The following is a 16,068-nucleotide window of genomic DNA, read 5'->3' as shown; positions in this document are numbered from 1 at the left end:
AGAAAATTAGACTTTGAAAATCAAATAACTCATCTCAGATCAGTGAGGGGCAGGGCTGAGACTGGGATCTAAAATCATTCCAGTATTTTGACTCCATGTTCGGTGTTCTTCCCAGGACCCCACACTACCTAGCCATGAACAAGTCCAGAAATGAGGTCTTTTTATTTTCATCCATCACAAGACATTTACACACCTGTATAAAAGTCATTGTTTCCTGTGGTTTATCTGAAGGTCAGAGATCAAGAATTTCCTTATCGGAGAAACTTGGCCAGAGTCATTGTGAATGTAGAAGACGCCAATGATCACAGTCCCTATTTCACCAGCCCACTGTATGAAGCATCTGTATTTGAATCTGCAGCCTTGGGATCAGCCGTTCTGCAGGTGACTGCTCTGGATAAAGACCGAGGGGAAAACGCAGAACTTCTCTATACAATAGAAGCAGGTAAGAATTCTCAGATCAAACCGTGGGTCTGGTGTCTGTGTGAACAGTAGCTAGCATTCATATCCAGGTTAATATATGTGGAGATAGTCGCAGAAAATCCCTCAATTCATCCTCTGGCCAAACAGTTCAATCCAATCCAGGAGATATTTATTATGCACCTAGTCTGTCTAAGATATGAATGGATAAATACAAAGAAAAACCATGGAACCCACTATTTCCTGGGGAAATACAATATGCACAGAGGATATTATCTTTTTTCTTGAATAACAATAGGAATACCTAGTGATTCAGGAATGCATAGAGGAAAAATATTTGCCTTCATTTCATCCAAACTTCATATTATTCTTTGCATTGAGAAGATACAGAAAAGGCATACAAAAGTCAGTCTTTTTTTAACTTTAACTAGGTCAAAAATTCAACCCAAAGTAAACAGTGTCACCACATGAGACAGCTGTGAATACCTCCTCTACACTGACTGTTTGGAGTCTTTATTTAGTTGAATGTGGGAGAATGTAGTTCTTATAAGTTCCCACTACCCCTAAGGCCAAGACGACTATAATACATCAGGGTTAGTGTTGATGGTGGAAGGAGTTAGGAGGAAGGAGCTGGGACCTTCTTGGATTGTCAGATAAATACAGGATATTAGTCTCCCAGGCGGTCAGTTTAATCCCTCTCCTTTATATATGTGTCTGTGTATTATTAACCTTACTTCCATAAGGTAAAACCGATGTCTTAAAGATTAGAAACTGAAATCATTTATTTTGACAAAAGAGATGAAATAGCTTTGTCAGGAGTGGCCCTTCAAAGCAAAAATGACAGTCTCCTTTTTCCTACTATATTTTCCCCTTAGATTTCTGTCTCTTTTTCCCTTTAAATATTCAAGCCACAAATTTTCTGAAATGTTCTGTAACATTCTGTCTGTTACAGATGATGCCAAATGTGATCTCTTTTCATGCCAGTGGCAGAGAGGTTTCTTTCCTTAAATTTAAGTGTGAAGCACTTCCATGAGTGATTACAATTAAAATATGAATGTTTCAGTGACAGCTGTGGACTAGAAAATATTAGGAAGGAAAAAAAAAAACTTCCTTGAAAAGAGACTCTTAATCATCATATCATAGAGAAAAAGGGTTTAGGGTATTAAGTATCAAATTGTATCTAATGCTCCATTAAGCTCTTTATAAAGAGAACAAACTACATTGGTCCTAAATTGTGGCTTCTAATAACATAGCTTAAATTAAGTTTAGATAGAAACATTATAAGTCACCTAGGCCAGTCTCCTTCAAAAAAGGAAACACTTTTATATGTCTATATTTTTTTATTCTTAACACCTAGCACAGTTCCTGCTACATAGTAAGCCCTTAATGATTGTTAATTATTGATTGATTAATTGAATGATCCAACTCCTACTTCATACCCTTAAATTTTTTTTCTTTGAAATTTTTATTGAAATATTTTGTTTTGGGGCAGCTAGGTGGCGCAGTGGATAGAGCACCAGCCCTGAATTCAGGAGGACCCGAGTTCAAAATCTGGTCTCAGACACTTAACACATCCTAGCTGTGTGACCCTGGGCAAGTCACTTAACCCCAGCCTCAGGGGGGAAAAAAACAAAAGAAATATTTTGTTTTTATTCTCTAAAGAGCCATCCTTTATAATGAATGAAAAAGATAAAGAGTAGGAAACACTTGCCCAATCCTCCCAATGACATTGTAAAACTCATTATCTGGCCAAGCAATCCATCCCATCTGAAGACAGCTGTAAATGTCAGAAAGTTCATCCTTGGTCAGACTCCTTGTAACTCCCATCCATTGATTTTAAATCTGAAGCTACCCAGAACAAAACTCATAGTTCTTTATGACAATGCCTTAGCCATTGGAAGGTAGCCATATTGTGTCCCTACTTCCTGCCCGCCAAGTCATTCTTTTGCCCAAGGATTAATTTCCCATCACCATCCTTAGTCATGTTCCTCTGGATCTATTCTAGCTTATCAAATGCCCGCACTACTCAGGCTTTTTCTCAGTTCTCCACCATGAAGAGAAATTATTCCTTTCTCCCTGGTGAAATGCAAATATATCTTATAAAATGTTTTTAATAATTATAAGCATTTGTATAGCAATTGAAATTTTGTAAAATTTTACATATACAATCTGATTTGATTCTCATAATTAGAAATGATAATAAGATATTATTATAAGACAATAGCTATTATTCCCATTTTACAGATGAGAAGTCTGAGGTTGTAAAAGGTTGCATGATTTGAACACAGATCTTTTTTAACTCCCAGGTCCAGAATACTATCAATTAAACCAAGATGCTGCCTCTGACCTGTAGTTGTAATTTCAATAGTATAGGAAACCTCCTCATAAGACAATTTCCTTAATTAAATAAGCAGTGTTTAGTAAGCAGAGAGCCACATTATAAGCCAGAAAGAGTTCAAAATCTGGCTGTCACATGCTGACAATATAATCCTGAGCAAGTCACTTAAGCCTCTCAGTGCCATGCCAGGCAATTCCCTAAGACAGTAAGTGACATAAAAGTAGATAGAGAAAACTATAGATTGTTAACAGATTGACCATTTGAAAGGGTACATATTGAGTATATGTAGTAAAGATCACAATCTATCTTTATTCTGGACTGAGAAATAAGAACTCACTCATGTTGAAGATCTGATGATCCAAAATGTACTTTTTAGGCCTGAGTCAAATGGTTTCCCTAGACTAAATATGGAAAATAAGGATCTCTCACTTGGAAATAGAAGTTAAATAACACTGCCAGCCAGGAACAAAAGAAAATCTCAATAAATGTTTTAGTCATTATGCATTTATTTAGGAAAATAAAACTTTTTTCTATTCAGTACATCTCTACTTAGAAGATTCAGTGACTTTGTTCTGCATTTTTATAGCCAGATCTGTTTTGTATCTGTCCTCTGTAGTCTTGAGCCTGCCTTAATGGTTTTGACATTTAGTAAATTGTCTATATGTCTCCCATCATGCACTACCTCAGAAGGAATAAAAAATATTTAAACTACTAAGAAGTGTAAATTTTAATTTAAAGAATCCAAGTCTGTGAGCGAATGGGTTGTTACAGAAATGGCAGGATGCCTGATGAGAGAAGGGGGGAGGAGGGAAGAACTCATGATTAGAGATGCTTCATCCCACCAGCTACCTTTTTCCAGATATATGTCACCCACCTCCCTTCATTACACACTCCAGGTTTTATCTTCCATAGTGTAGTTGCTATTTCTTTCATCTGAATCTCTGTCTGCTTTCCAAACTTCAAACCATTGTTTGTTTCAGAGCTCTGAACTTTCACAGTATAATTGTTGACAGCCTTTCCAATTCCAGATTTATCAAAGTGTGACCCCTGCTTTCTCTGATCCATGAATGCTCTGACACCAAGATGCTAATTTTAATTACTGAATTCAGATTGTACACATTTTCATCATTTTACAAGAAATCCTTTCTACACTTAAAGGACTGGAACACCATAGGTTAGAGCAATGCCCTCAGCTCTTTATTTAATTTTTGAGTTGAGTTGGAGTAAGCTCTAACCATCTTTATAACAAGCTATGACTTAAAGTCATTTCTTGCCATTTTGGGTAATCTGAACGTAACCAACCATTTAAACAATCTCTCATCTGCCATGAGAGAATGCAACACAATCTAGGAAAGGAAAAACTTCCCTTATTAACTTTGTAGAATGTTTTCATGCATAATGTGGAAAGAAAAAAATGTTTTGTGAGTACTCACTAACATATACTATCTTCATATTTTAAATGAAAGTGTTTTTCTCCCCCTTTCATATATTATGTATTTTTGTACTTGATCAATACCTTTTCACAGAGAGAGGAAAGAAAATTTTAACCATTTTAGGGCAGAAAAGTTTACCTTCAGCTCATTATATTGTTTGGTTCATATGTACCTATTTCTTTCATCAATGGGAAAGCCTGTCCATTTGTTTAATCCAAGAATGACCATTACAATCTGGGAAATTCAATATAGATTACAGATAATCAAAGAAAAATCTCTTATTTTCATTAGGATCAAAATATGTAAGTTCAAAATCATTTGGCTTGTTCTGTGTCTTAAGGAAATGATATTCAGAAATAATGCTTGTTGAGAAAGTGTAACTAGTTTTTATTTTTTCCAATTTCTGTGTTTTAGGAAACACTGGAAACACATTTAAGATTGAACCCATCTTGGGCATCATCACCGTGTCAAAAGAACCAGATATGACAACAATGGGACAGTTTGTTTTGTCCATAAAAGTCACCGATCAGGGTACCCCACCAATGTCTGCTACTGCCATTGTTCGCATCTCTGTAACTATGTCAGATAATTCTCACCCCAAGTTCACTCAGAAAGAATACCAAGCAGAAGTGAATGAAAACGTCGACATTGGGACATCGGTTATTTTAATCTCCGCCATCAGTCAATCTACACTCATTTATGAACTCAAAGATGGAAATGTTGAAGGGGTCTTTACCATAAACCCATATTCTGGTGTGATAACCAACCAAAAGGCCCTCGATTATGAACGCATTTCCTCTTATCAGCTCATCGTCCAAGCCACCAACATGGCAGGGATGGCATCCAATGCCACAGTTAATATTCAGATTGTTGATGAAAATGACAATCCCCCCATTTTCCTTTTTTCTCACTACTCAGGCAGCCTCAGTGAGGTTGCCCCAGTCAACAGCATCGTCCGTAGCTCAGGTAACAATCCATTGGTGATTCGAGCCACAGATGCTGATAGTAATCAGAATGCTTTGCTAGTTTATCAAATTGTTGAATCCACCGCCAAGAAGTTTTTCACTGTGGACTCCAGCACGGGTGCCATCAGAACAATCGCCAGCTTGGATCATGAAACCATTGCCCATTTCCATTTTCACGTTCATGTGAGAGACAGTGGTAATCCCCAGTTGACTGCAGAAAGCCCAGCCGAGGTCAATATTGAGGTGACCGATGTGAATGATAACCCTCCAGTTTTCACTCAGGCAGTGTTTGAGACAGTCTTACTTCTCCCCACTTATGTTGGGGTGGAGATTCTGAAAGTCCAAGCAACAGATCCTGACTCAGAAGTACCAGCTGAACTAACCTACAGTCTCATGGAAGGCAACTTGGACTACTTTTTAATTGATTCCAGTAGTGGGGTGCTCTCCATAAAAAACAGCAGCCTTTCCAAAGATCATTATATGCTCATAGTCAGAGTGTCAGATGGAAAGTTTTATGGTACTGCGATGGTGACTATCATGGTAAAAGAAGCCATGGACAGTGGTCTCCATTTCACACAGAGTTTTTACTTTGCTTCAATCTCAGAGAACAGTACCAATATCACCAAAGTAGCCATTGTCAATGCAATTGGAAATCGCCTTAATGAACCTTTAATATATAGCATATTGAATCCAGGAAACAAGTTCAAAATAAAATCTACCTCCGGGGTCATCCAGACGACTGGTGTCCCCTTTGACCGGGAAGAACAAGAGCTGTACGACTTGGTGGTGGAAGCCAGTCGTGAGTTAGACCATCTGCGAGTGGCCAGGGTTGTCGTGCGAGTAATCATTGAAGATATCAATGATAACTCTCCAGTTTTTGTGGGGCTGCCTTATTATGCTGCTGTGCAGGTGGATGCCGAACCTGGGACTCTTATCTACCGGGTAACCGCTCTTGACAGAGACAAAGGTGCCAATGGGGAAGTGACCTACATCCTCCAAGAGGATTATGGCCACTTTGAAATTAACCCAGAATCAGGGAGCGTTTTTTTAAAAGAAGCCTTCAATTCTGATTTATCTAACATCGAGTACGGAGTGATCATCCTAGCCAAAGATGGTGGGAAGCCCGCATTGTCTGCATCCGTGGAGCTTCCCATCACTATTGTCAACAAAGCAATGCCCGTCTTTGATAAACCCTTTTATACAACTTCTGTCAATGAGGATATAGAAATGCACACTCCCATCCTCAGCATCAATGCAACCAGCCCAGAAGGACAAGGAATCATTTACATCATTGTTGATGGGGATCCCTACAACCAGTTTAACATTGACTTTGACACTGGAGTTCTCAATGTCATTAGCCCTCTGGACTATGAAGTAACACCTGTTTTTAAATTGACAGTGAGAGCCAGTGATGCTCTCACAGGTGCAAGGGCTGAGGTCACTGTTGACTTGTTAATTAATGATGTAAACGATAATCCCCCCATTTTTGATCAACCCACCTACAATGCAACCTTATCTGAAGCCTCTCTCATTGGGACACCTGTTTTGCAAGTGGTTGCCTCTGATGCAGATTCAGAAAACAATAAAGTTGTACAATATCAGATTGTTCAGGACACCTATAACAGTACTGATTATTTTCACATTGACAGCACAAGTGGCTTAATCTTGACAGCCCGCATGTTGGATCATGAATCAGTACAGCAATCCACTTTAAAAGTCAGAGCAACAGATAATGGATTCCCACCAATGAGCAGCGAGGTACTTGTTAATATTTATGTGACTGACATGAATGACAACCCTCCAATTTTTAACCAGCTGATTTATGAATCCTATGTGAGTGAATTAGCCCCACGGGGCCATTTTGTGACCTGTGTCCAAGCTTCTGATGCCGACAGCTCTGATTTTGATCGATTAGAATATAGCATTTTATCTGGGAATGACCGAACTAGCTTTCTAATGGACAGCAAAAGTGGTATCATCACGCTGTCCAACCATCGCAAACAGAGGATGGAACCTCTGTACAGTCTGAATGTGTCTGTCTCTGATGGACTGTTCACCAGCACAGCACAGGTGCACATTAGGATACTTGGTGCTAACTTATACAGCCCAGCCTTCTCACAAAGCACCTACGTCGCTGAAGTGAGAGAGAACGCTGCTCCGGGGACAAAGGTAATTCATGTCAGAGCAACAGATGGGGATCCGGGAGTGTACGGACAAATCAGCTATGCTATCGTCAACGACTTTGCTAAGGACCGGTTCTTGATAGACAGCAATGGGCAAGTCATAACAACAGAAAGGCTGGATCGGGAAAGCCCAATGGAGGGGGACATCAGTATTTTTTTGAGGGCTCTGGATGGTGGAGGGAGAACAACTTTCTGCACCGTGAGGGTGATTGTTGTGGATGAAAATGATAATGCTCCCCAATTTTTGACTGTAGAATATAGAGCTAGTGTCCGAGCTGACGTTGGGAGAGGTCACTTGGTAACTCAGGTTCAAGCCATTGATCCGGACGATGGAGTGAATTCAAGGATTACTTATTCACTGTACAGTGAAGCCTCCGTCTCCGTAGCAGATCTTCTTGAAATTGACCCTGACAATGGCTGGATGGTCACAAAGAGCAATTTTCACCAGTTGAAAAACACCGTCTTGTCATTTTTTGTCAAAGCAGTTGATGGAGGTATTCCAGTGAAGCACTCCCTCATCCCTGTTTACATTCATGTCTTGCCTCCTGAAATACTTTTACCCTCCTTTACTCAGCCCCAGTATTCCTTCTCCATTCCAGAAGATACTGTCATTGGAAGCACAGTGGATTCTCTCAGGATTTTGCCAAGTCAGAATGTTGTTTTTAGCACAGTTAACGGTGAACGGCCTGAAAATAACAAAGGTGGGGTCTTCATCATAGAGCAGGACACCGGTGTCATCAAACTGGACAAGCGACTTGACCGTGAAATGACTCCTGCCTTTTACTTTAAGGTGGCAGCCACTATCCCCTTGGACAAGGTGGATATTGTGTTTACTGTAGATATAGAGATCAAGGTACTGGATCTGAATGATAATAAACCATTCTTTGATGCTTCAAGCTATGAAGCCATTATAATGGAGGGAATGCCCATAGGCACCAGGCTCATCCAAGTGAAGGCTATTGATAGAGATTGGGGTGCCAATGGACAGGTCACTTATGCTCTCCATTCTGATTCCAGTCCGGAGAAGATAATGGAAGTGTTCACCATTGACAGTAACACAGGCTGGATCAGCACTTTGAAAGACCTGGACCATGAGAGAGATCCCACATTCACTTTCTCAGTGGTAGCCTCGGATCTTGGTGAAGCCTTTTCTCTGTCTTCCACCATATTGGTCTCCGTCACTGTGACAGATATAAATGACAATGCACCTGTCTTTGGGCATGAGGTGTACCGAGAGCAGGTGAAGGAGAGTGATCCCCCAGGGGAAGTTGTAGCGGTCCTCAGCACATGGGATGAAGATACATCTGACATTAATCAGCAAGTGAGCTATCATATTACAGGTCAGTCCCCTTCTCACCTGTTTCCGTGATTTGTATAGTTGTCTGGAAAAGAAGTAGAGTTGGGGGAGGGCGGAAGGTAGACAAGGACTCAATTCAAACATTTCTTAAATTGTTACTAAGTGCAGAAACCCCATGAAAGTGCTAAGGAAATGAAGCTCAACAAAATACCCCTGCCCTCAGAAAATTTATCTTTTATAAGACAGGTTAGTTTTGTAAAAGTGCTTGAAATTGTCTTCAAAATGTTCTTTTTAGGGAAAACTAGATGGTGCAGGGATTAAGAACACTGGCCCTGGAGTCAAGAGAACCTGAATTCAAATGCATTCTTACTCAGATACTTAATAGTTGTGTAACAGAGCAAATCACTTAACCCTAATTGCCTTAAAAAAAAAAAAAATAAATGAGGACACCAAAGAGCTTTTATCCTTTGTGGATTTTAAATATCAAAGCTTACCATAGTTGAAATTGAACCTGATACATTTTAAAAATATTTCAGTTTTAAAATGACATTTCTTTAAAAAGTTATTTTTCCAAAAATAATAGTGAGCAAAGTGACACATTTTTGCAAAATTTTTTAATGTCTGGGTTAATAAAAAACAGCTGGATTCCGCTCTGATTTTACATTGTCTGTTGGAATATGTGGTTTTGAGTATATAAGGTAAATTCAGCCTCACATGTACAGTTGAAAAATAGAGGAATAGGCAAATAATATTTTCTTAGTATTATTATGAAAATAGTTTCAATCTCATAGACACCCTAAAAGAGTCTCAGGGTGCCAGGAGTTCCTGGATTACACTTTGAGAACCACCACACTACCTGCCTTTCTGGTAGGAACACTATTAGTATAACAAATGGGTGGAGCTAATAACTGGACAGTTGCCAGGGGAAAATAAACCTTAATGAATGATGAACAGTCCTCCTAAAAATTATTTTGAGGGTTTTCAGGTCAATATTTTGATGTTGTGGCATTCAAAGATGATACTTAGGAAAAGTGACAAAAGATTTTAAAGAATCTATCAATACTTGTAGTCAGGTGACTTCCTTTTAAAAAAACTACATTATTCAGAGAGAAAAAGGAATTAATTAGACTGCCCTTAGGACATGGAATCTGCTTAAGTATGTTAGTGGAAAAGTTAATTAATCACTACTGAATAAGAGCTTGCAGCAGGGCATACATATGAGCATTAGCAAAAGGTACCTTTCATTTCAGCATTTTCTTTCCTTTTGCCTTCATGAAACTATTTTCCCTGACAATGTTTTCTGTTTAAATCTCATTATGCATTTTATACTTTATCACATACTGTCAGCCCTCCATCTGCAAAATGTACGTTTCTGCAGTAGAGGAATGAAGGATAATAGGAAGGAAGAGAAGAGACATGTGAATCATCTTTGATTTATATGTTTTCACTTTTATTACAGAAACCTTGTAGACATTCTGAGGAACTCTTTCTTATTAGAGAGACTGAAGTTTAAATGTGCCTTTCTAATTATTTATGCACTTTCTCTGAAATCCCAGTGATTTAAAGGGTCCACACACTATCCTACTCTACTCTAGTGGAGAGCATATACTAGCTTTAAAGCAAAAATTACTATTGACAATGCCAACCCCAACTGGCATTAATTAGATTTTACTTTTCCTTCTTACATAGCAGTTGGTTGCAGACAACTTGCCCATAGTGCTCCAGATTAGCAAAAGATGGTTAATCATTTTCTGTTTAAAAAAAAAACAAAAAACAAAAAACAGTTGCAGTCTGTACAAAAACAATTTAATGTAATAGGAAAGGTTAAATTTATGACTGTCAAAATATTCAGTGGAAACATAATTAGATTTTAGGGGATGGTGGAGGGCCTATGGGCCCATCCTGATCTCCCCTGGAGGAATGTGCGACTCTCACCTTTTGTCAATAATTTACCTGTGTGGTTAAAAGTATTTTCTATGTCTTCCACACCAGAGAAACACCGGTTTGACTCATAACATAAATCTACTTCAAGGTCACAAATTAGAATTCTCTTTCAGGATTTTGTCTCCCTCCCTTGGGTATTCCACTAGATAAGTATGTGTTCTCTGACTTAAGATCCCTTGAGGAAAAGGTGAGATCTCTCCTGTTTTCCAATGAGATCAAAAGGCCTGACAGACCTTAACTTAATTCAATTTAAGAAGCATTTACTAAGCACCTGCTTTGTGCCAAGCACTGTAGTGGATGTTGGGAAGGGACAACAGTTAAGCCTACACTCCTGGAGATGCATAACACATACACAGGTAAGTAAATGTAGATTATATACAGAGAAAAAAATGCATTATAATTCCAGAGTTAGAAGGAAGCACTACTTTTTTTGAGGGAATCAGGAAAGGTCTCTCATAGGAGGAGGTGTTGGATCTGAGCTTTTACCATAAAAGCAAAGGATTCCAAGAGGCAAAAGTACAAAGGAGAGGAATAATGGGGAAGGGGTACAAAGGCAAGTTATAGAGTATCCCGTGTTTGACTGGAACTTGGAATCCATGAGTGCAAACCCAATCTATAAAGATAGTTTGTAACTAAATAGAGAGAAACTGTAAATGCTAGAGATTTCATTGTATTCAAGAAGCAATAGGGAGCCACTAAAACTTTTTGAGCAGGTGAATGATGTAGACACACAGTTAAGCAAAGATGATTCCCAACTTCTTGCCTGTTTCAATTCCATATTATCATCCTAGGATGAGAGGGTAGAGAGGGCAGTCCCATTTTCATTTTATTTTCTGTTGCTCTTCTTTCTGTACTTTTGTCATCAGATTTAAATGATGTGAAGCAGTCTTACTTCTAGATTCAATATCAGGACAGGTGCACACAGAAAACTATTCTATTGTGTCTCACTACTCTTCTCTTCATTTTTGCTATTGATAAATTTAATCTAATTACAGTGGGTCAATAAATGTTTATTAAGCACCTACTAATTACCGTGCTTATCTCTGAAGAGGTCTTTCTATGACCCCTTTGTTAGGGCTTTTTAAATATTAATTTGTCTTTATGTGCCATGGAAACTTAAAAAATAAAAAAGCCCAACTCCATTCCTAGTTAAGAACAGCACAGCTGTATGATAAACCTTCATTACAAGATTCCTTAATAGAACTCATTGCCATTCTTTGATTACATAATCAACAGCTAATGAAATTGTCTTAGTAACAAGAGCTATGGTGTATTACATCCTCTCCAGAGACTAAGTGGAAAGACTGTCAGTTGTATGGTTCCGAGAAGTCTATTGATTGTTCACAGTTTGAATTTGATCGTCCTTCAGGGAAACTAAACAAGAGATCATCTCAAATTCCTCCAAGTGGATTTTGTTTTCTTTGGAAGTTATTGTCTTTGTTTCCACACAGGGCATATAAATGTCATGCTTTGCTGCAGGAGAATCAGATGAATTTAGGATTTTGTGAGTGGTTGTCATTTTTTAGTATCCTGAGTTTGAAAAGAAAGTGAGATCATCTTCGTGTTCTTTTCTGAGTAGTTTTAGTATAGAAGGCATTTTCTTCCAGAAACTTAAGGAGATCGATTTCTTCTTTGACTGTAGGAGGGAATCCCAGAGGAAGATTCGCCTTGGGCCTGGTGCAAAATGAATGGAAGGTTTATGTAAAGCGACCTCTTGATCGAGAAGAGCAAGATGTTTACTTCCTGAACATCACTGCCACAGATGGACTTTTTGTCACTCAGGCTATGGTAGAAGTCACTGTCACTGATGTGAATGACAACAGTCCAGTGTGTGACCAGGTTAGTCAGATAATTCTCATCCTTCTACTCAAAAATTAGTGTTTTCCTATAACTGACTTTTTTTTCCTGAGGCTATTGGGGTTAAGTGACTTGCCCAGGGTCACACAGCCAGGAAGTGTTAAGTGTCTGAGACCAGATTTGAACTCGGGTCCTCCTGACTTCAGGACTGGTGCTCTATCCACTGCACCATTCAGCTGCCCCCCTATAATTGACTTTTAAGAGATCTCATTTCATTTCTTTCCTATAGACTTGTAGGCAGCTGGATGGTACAGTGTTCCTGGACCAGGAACCAAGATGACTTAAATTCAAATCCAGCCTTACATACTTAAGAGCTGTGTAAATCTAGATAAGTCATTTAACCTCTGTCTGCCTCAGTTTTCTCATTTTTAAAATGGGTATAACAATAGTCCCTCCTTCCCAGACTTGCTTCAAGCATAAAATAATAATAAATAAATAATGAATAATAAAAATGATAATAAAATAATATTTATAAAGTGCTTTGCAGTCCTTAAAGCAAATCATAAATGCTGGATAGTGGTAACAGTAATTGAAGCAGCAGCAATACTAGTAGTAATAGAATGGGTATATCCAAAGTATAATCCTGAGGCTAAATGTGGCCTACCTTATCTCAAATTGAGATCCTTTGAGATTTTCACCAAATTAAAGGGAGAAAAAAAACCCTACTTAATTAACACATGTAAAGAAAAAGAAAAGTACCTGCTCAGCTGTGTAATTGCTCATGTGTACCTGACTGACAGGCTGAATAGAACACTGGGCCTAGAGTCAAAAAATACCTGAGTTTGAATTCAGCCCCAGCTACTTTCTAGCTGGGTGATACTGATCATCTAGCCTCTTTTTGCCTTAATTCCCTGGAGCAGAACCTGGCAAACCACTCCAATATCTTTGCCAAGAAAACTCCATGGACAATTATTAATATGGTCCATGAGATCACAAAGAATCTGATAGAACTGAACAATAATTACCTGACTCGAGGTAACACACTCATACACTTATATCATTAGTAATGGTAATTAAAAGTGAATTCCACTAATTAGATAATTTAATTCTTGTGGCTTGCACACAAAGATTTCTGATTAAACATTTGAAAAATGTGAATGTCCTCTTACTGCGATAATTCAACTCAGGTCCTTCTTAGGTTTAGTAAGGTTGTCATTGTTAGCCACTGGATAGCTTTTGGAATAAAGTAATTAGAAATGAAAGGGTCATGAGTGGCCAGATTGGATTCCTAATCAATCAAAATGCCATAGAAGTGTAGACTTTGAGACTTGGGATTTAGTCACAATTGTAGCACCTACTAGATAGGAAATCTTGGAAAAATTTACTTTTCTTCCCTGAGTTTCAGTTGCTTTATTTAAATCCAAGAAGCAAAATCCTATTCCCATTATACTAGACATTTTCTATGATTCTCCCAAGTCAGATGCCTCATCCCCATGTTGTTTCCCAATATGGAATAGAAACATGGCATTATAGATAGAATACTGTACCTGAAGTCAGGAAAATCTGGGTAAAAAGCCTGCCTCAGACACATATTAGTTCTGTGGTTCTGGGCAGATCTTTTAAGCCCTTTTTTAAACTGTATTTTCTCTTCTATAAAATAACAACAATGCAGAATTATATTGGAGATCAAGTGAGATAACATATATAAAAGGTTTTGTTTGTAAACCTTAATGTGCTCTCTCTGTCTGTCTGTTTCTCTATCTCTGTCTCTCTCTGTGTGTCTGTTTGTCTCTGTCTCTCTCTCTCTACATAGAGATATACAAATTTATGTGTGAATGAATATATAAGTGTTATTCTGATATCCTATAACTTAGAATTCATTTGTGATAATCATATCACTATTTAAATGGGAAAAATTGACTAGAAATGAAATTGTCTGTTTGTGGGGGGGGGTTAAATTTTTTTTAAAGCCTAGGCTATCCCAAACCTAAAAATATTTAAAAAACATTTTTCTTCTTCTCTGTCTAGGTTGCATACACAGCTTTGTTTCCAGAAGACATTCTATCAAATAAAATTATCCTTAAGATCAGTGCCAAGGATGCTGACATTGGGCCCAATGGAGAGATCAGATACTCACTCTATGGCTCAGGAAACAACAAATTTTTTTTAGATCCAGAAAGTGGTAAGGTGTCATGTGTTCTTTGGTGAAATGACAGTTTTGATCCCTAGGTACAAACATTACTTTATCCCCCCAGTTCTGGTATGCTTGTTTAGATGATAAAATTACTAATTGGTGACTAACCAGTCTTGCAAATTTCACTACTCATTGTACTCTAAAATAGAACTTCTTAGTCTTTTTCCACCCACAACCCCTTTTTGAACCATGAAATTTTTACACAACTTTGAGTACATAGATATATAAAATAGGTATACAAATCAAACATTTACTGACAATAAACCATCATTTTAGCCCCCTATATTCAGTTATAAGACTCCCTTTTGAAGTCACAGTGCACAGTTCAAGAAGCTGGGTTCTAATGGGACCTGATCATTTATATATACATATATATATATATATATATATATATATATATATATATATATATATATATATATATATATATATATATATATATATATATATGCATATATGCTGTTTCTGACATGTAACACTTGTATTACCCTGCAAAAATCATTTAGCCCCCTGCTACCTTAATTTGTTGATAAAGATTTATTATGCACCTTCTCTGAGTCAGGCTCCATGCTTAGCTTTGGATGTTATAATAACTTTGCATAAGCTTGCATTCTGAGAGTGTAAGTTACAGAGTTTCTCAATACCATTGAAATCAAAGGTCCAGACCAGCACACTCCATTGTACCCACCAACATTTACAAACCACTTTCTTCATAAAAAGATATTTTTATGTAGGCCCATTTTAGAGATGAGGAAGCAAACAGCTAAGTTAGATGACTTGCCCTCAGTCATATAGCTAGTCAAAGTCAAAGATGGGTTTCTAATCTAGCCTCCTGAGTCAAGTCAACAAGCATTTATTAAGTGCTTGCCAGACACTGTGCTTAGAGATGGGAATTCAAGGAAGACAAGAAATGATTCTTCCTCCCAAGGAACTCAGAATCTAATGAAAAAAATAACAAAGAAAAGCCAGGTTTTCTAAATTTCCATTACTATTGGTTTTGATGAGCAGACATTTCTTTGCCCATAATGGGACCCAACTGAGGCATTCATCTAGCCATAGCAGCAGTGGTCTCCTTCTGGCCTAAGATGTAAAATTTTTGGCAAGACCCAAACCCTGTTTTTTAGCCTTTGTTTTCACCTTCTATGAATCATCACCTATTAGAATTTATTCAAAGTTACTACTATGCCAGTTCCACTATTTGATAATATTTTATACCTTCTCTCATCTTATGCTCTTAATGATAGTAAATAAATTTATGTCATACTCTGCTTTATGTATTTTCCTTAAGATAGAGAGGGAAGGAAGAAAAAAAGGCTAGATATCATGGGAAGGAGGCAAAGAAAAAGAGGAAGGAAGGAGGAAGAAAAAGGAAGATAAGCTGATTTATTATCATTTTATAGATATAATATCATTTACAATATGCCAGGTACTGTACTAGGGGACAAAAAGATTGAACTAATAGATACCTAGCATTGACTGGGGGTCAGATTATCATGAGTG

The 16,068-nt window shown here is 37.8% G+C and overlaps 1 protein-coding gene across 1 annotated transcript in view; it reads left to right on the top strand.

Moving 5' to 3' along the window:
• The window catches only part of FAT3 (FAT atypical cadherin 3), a 685,392-nt gene that overhangs the window by 589,191 nt on the left and 80,133 nt on the right, over positions 1-16,068 (top strand). Inside the window, 4 exon segments of the mRNA XM_074304562.1 lie at positions 232-442; positions 4,603-8,676; positions 12,220-12,416; positions 14,403-14,556. Coding sequence (XP_074160663.1) covers positions 232-442; positions 4,603-8,676; positions 12,220-12,416; positions 14,403-14,556 — 4,636 coding nt within the window.

Source organism: Sminthopsis crassicaudata, chromosome 3 (assembly GCF_048593235.1).
Source record: "Sminthopsis crassicaudata isolate SCR6 chromosome 3, ASM4859323v1, whole genome shotgun sequence".
Taxonomy (NCBI): domain Eukaryota; kingdom Metazoa; phylum Chordata; class Mammalia; order Dasyuromorphia; family Dasyuridae; genus Sminthopsis; species Sminthopsis crassicaudata.
This window is presented reverse-complemented; position numbering and strand designations above follow the sequence as displayed.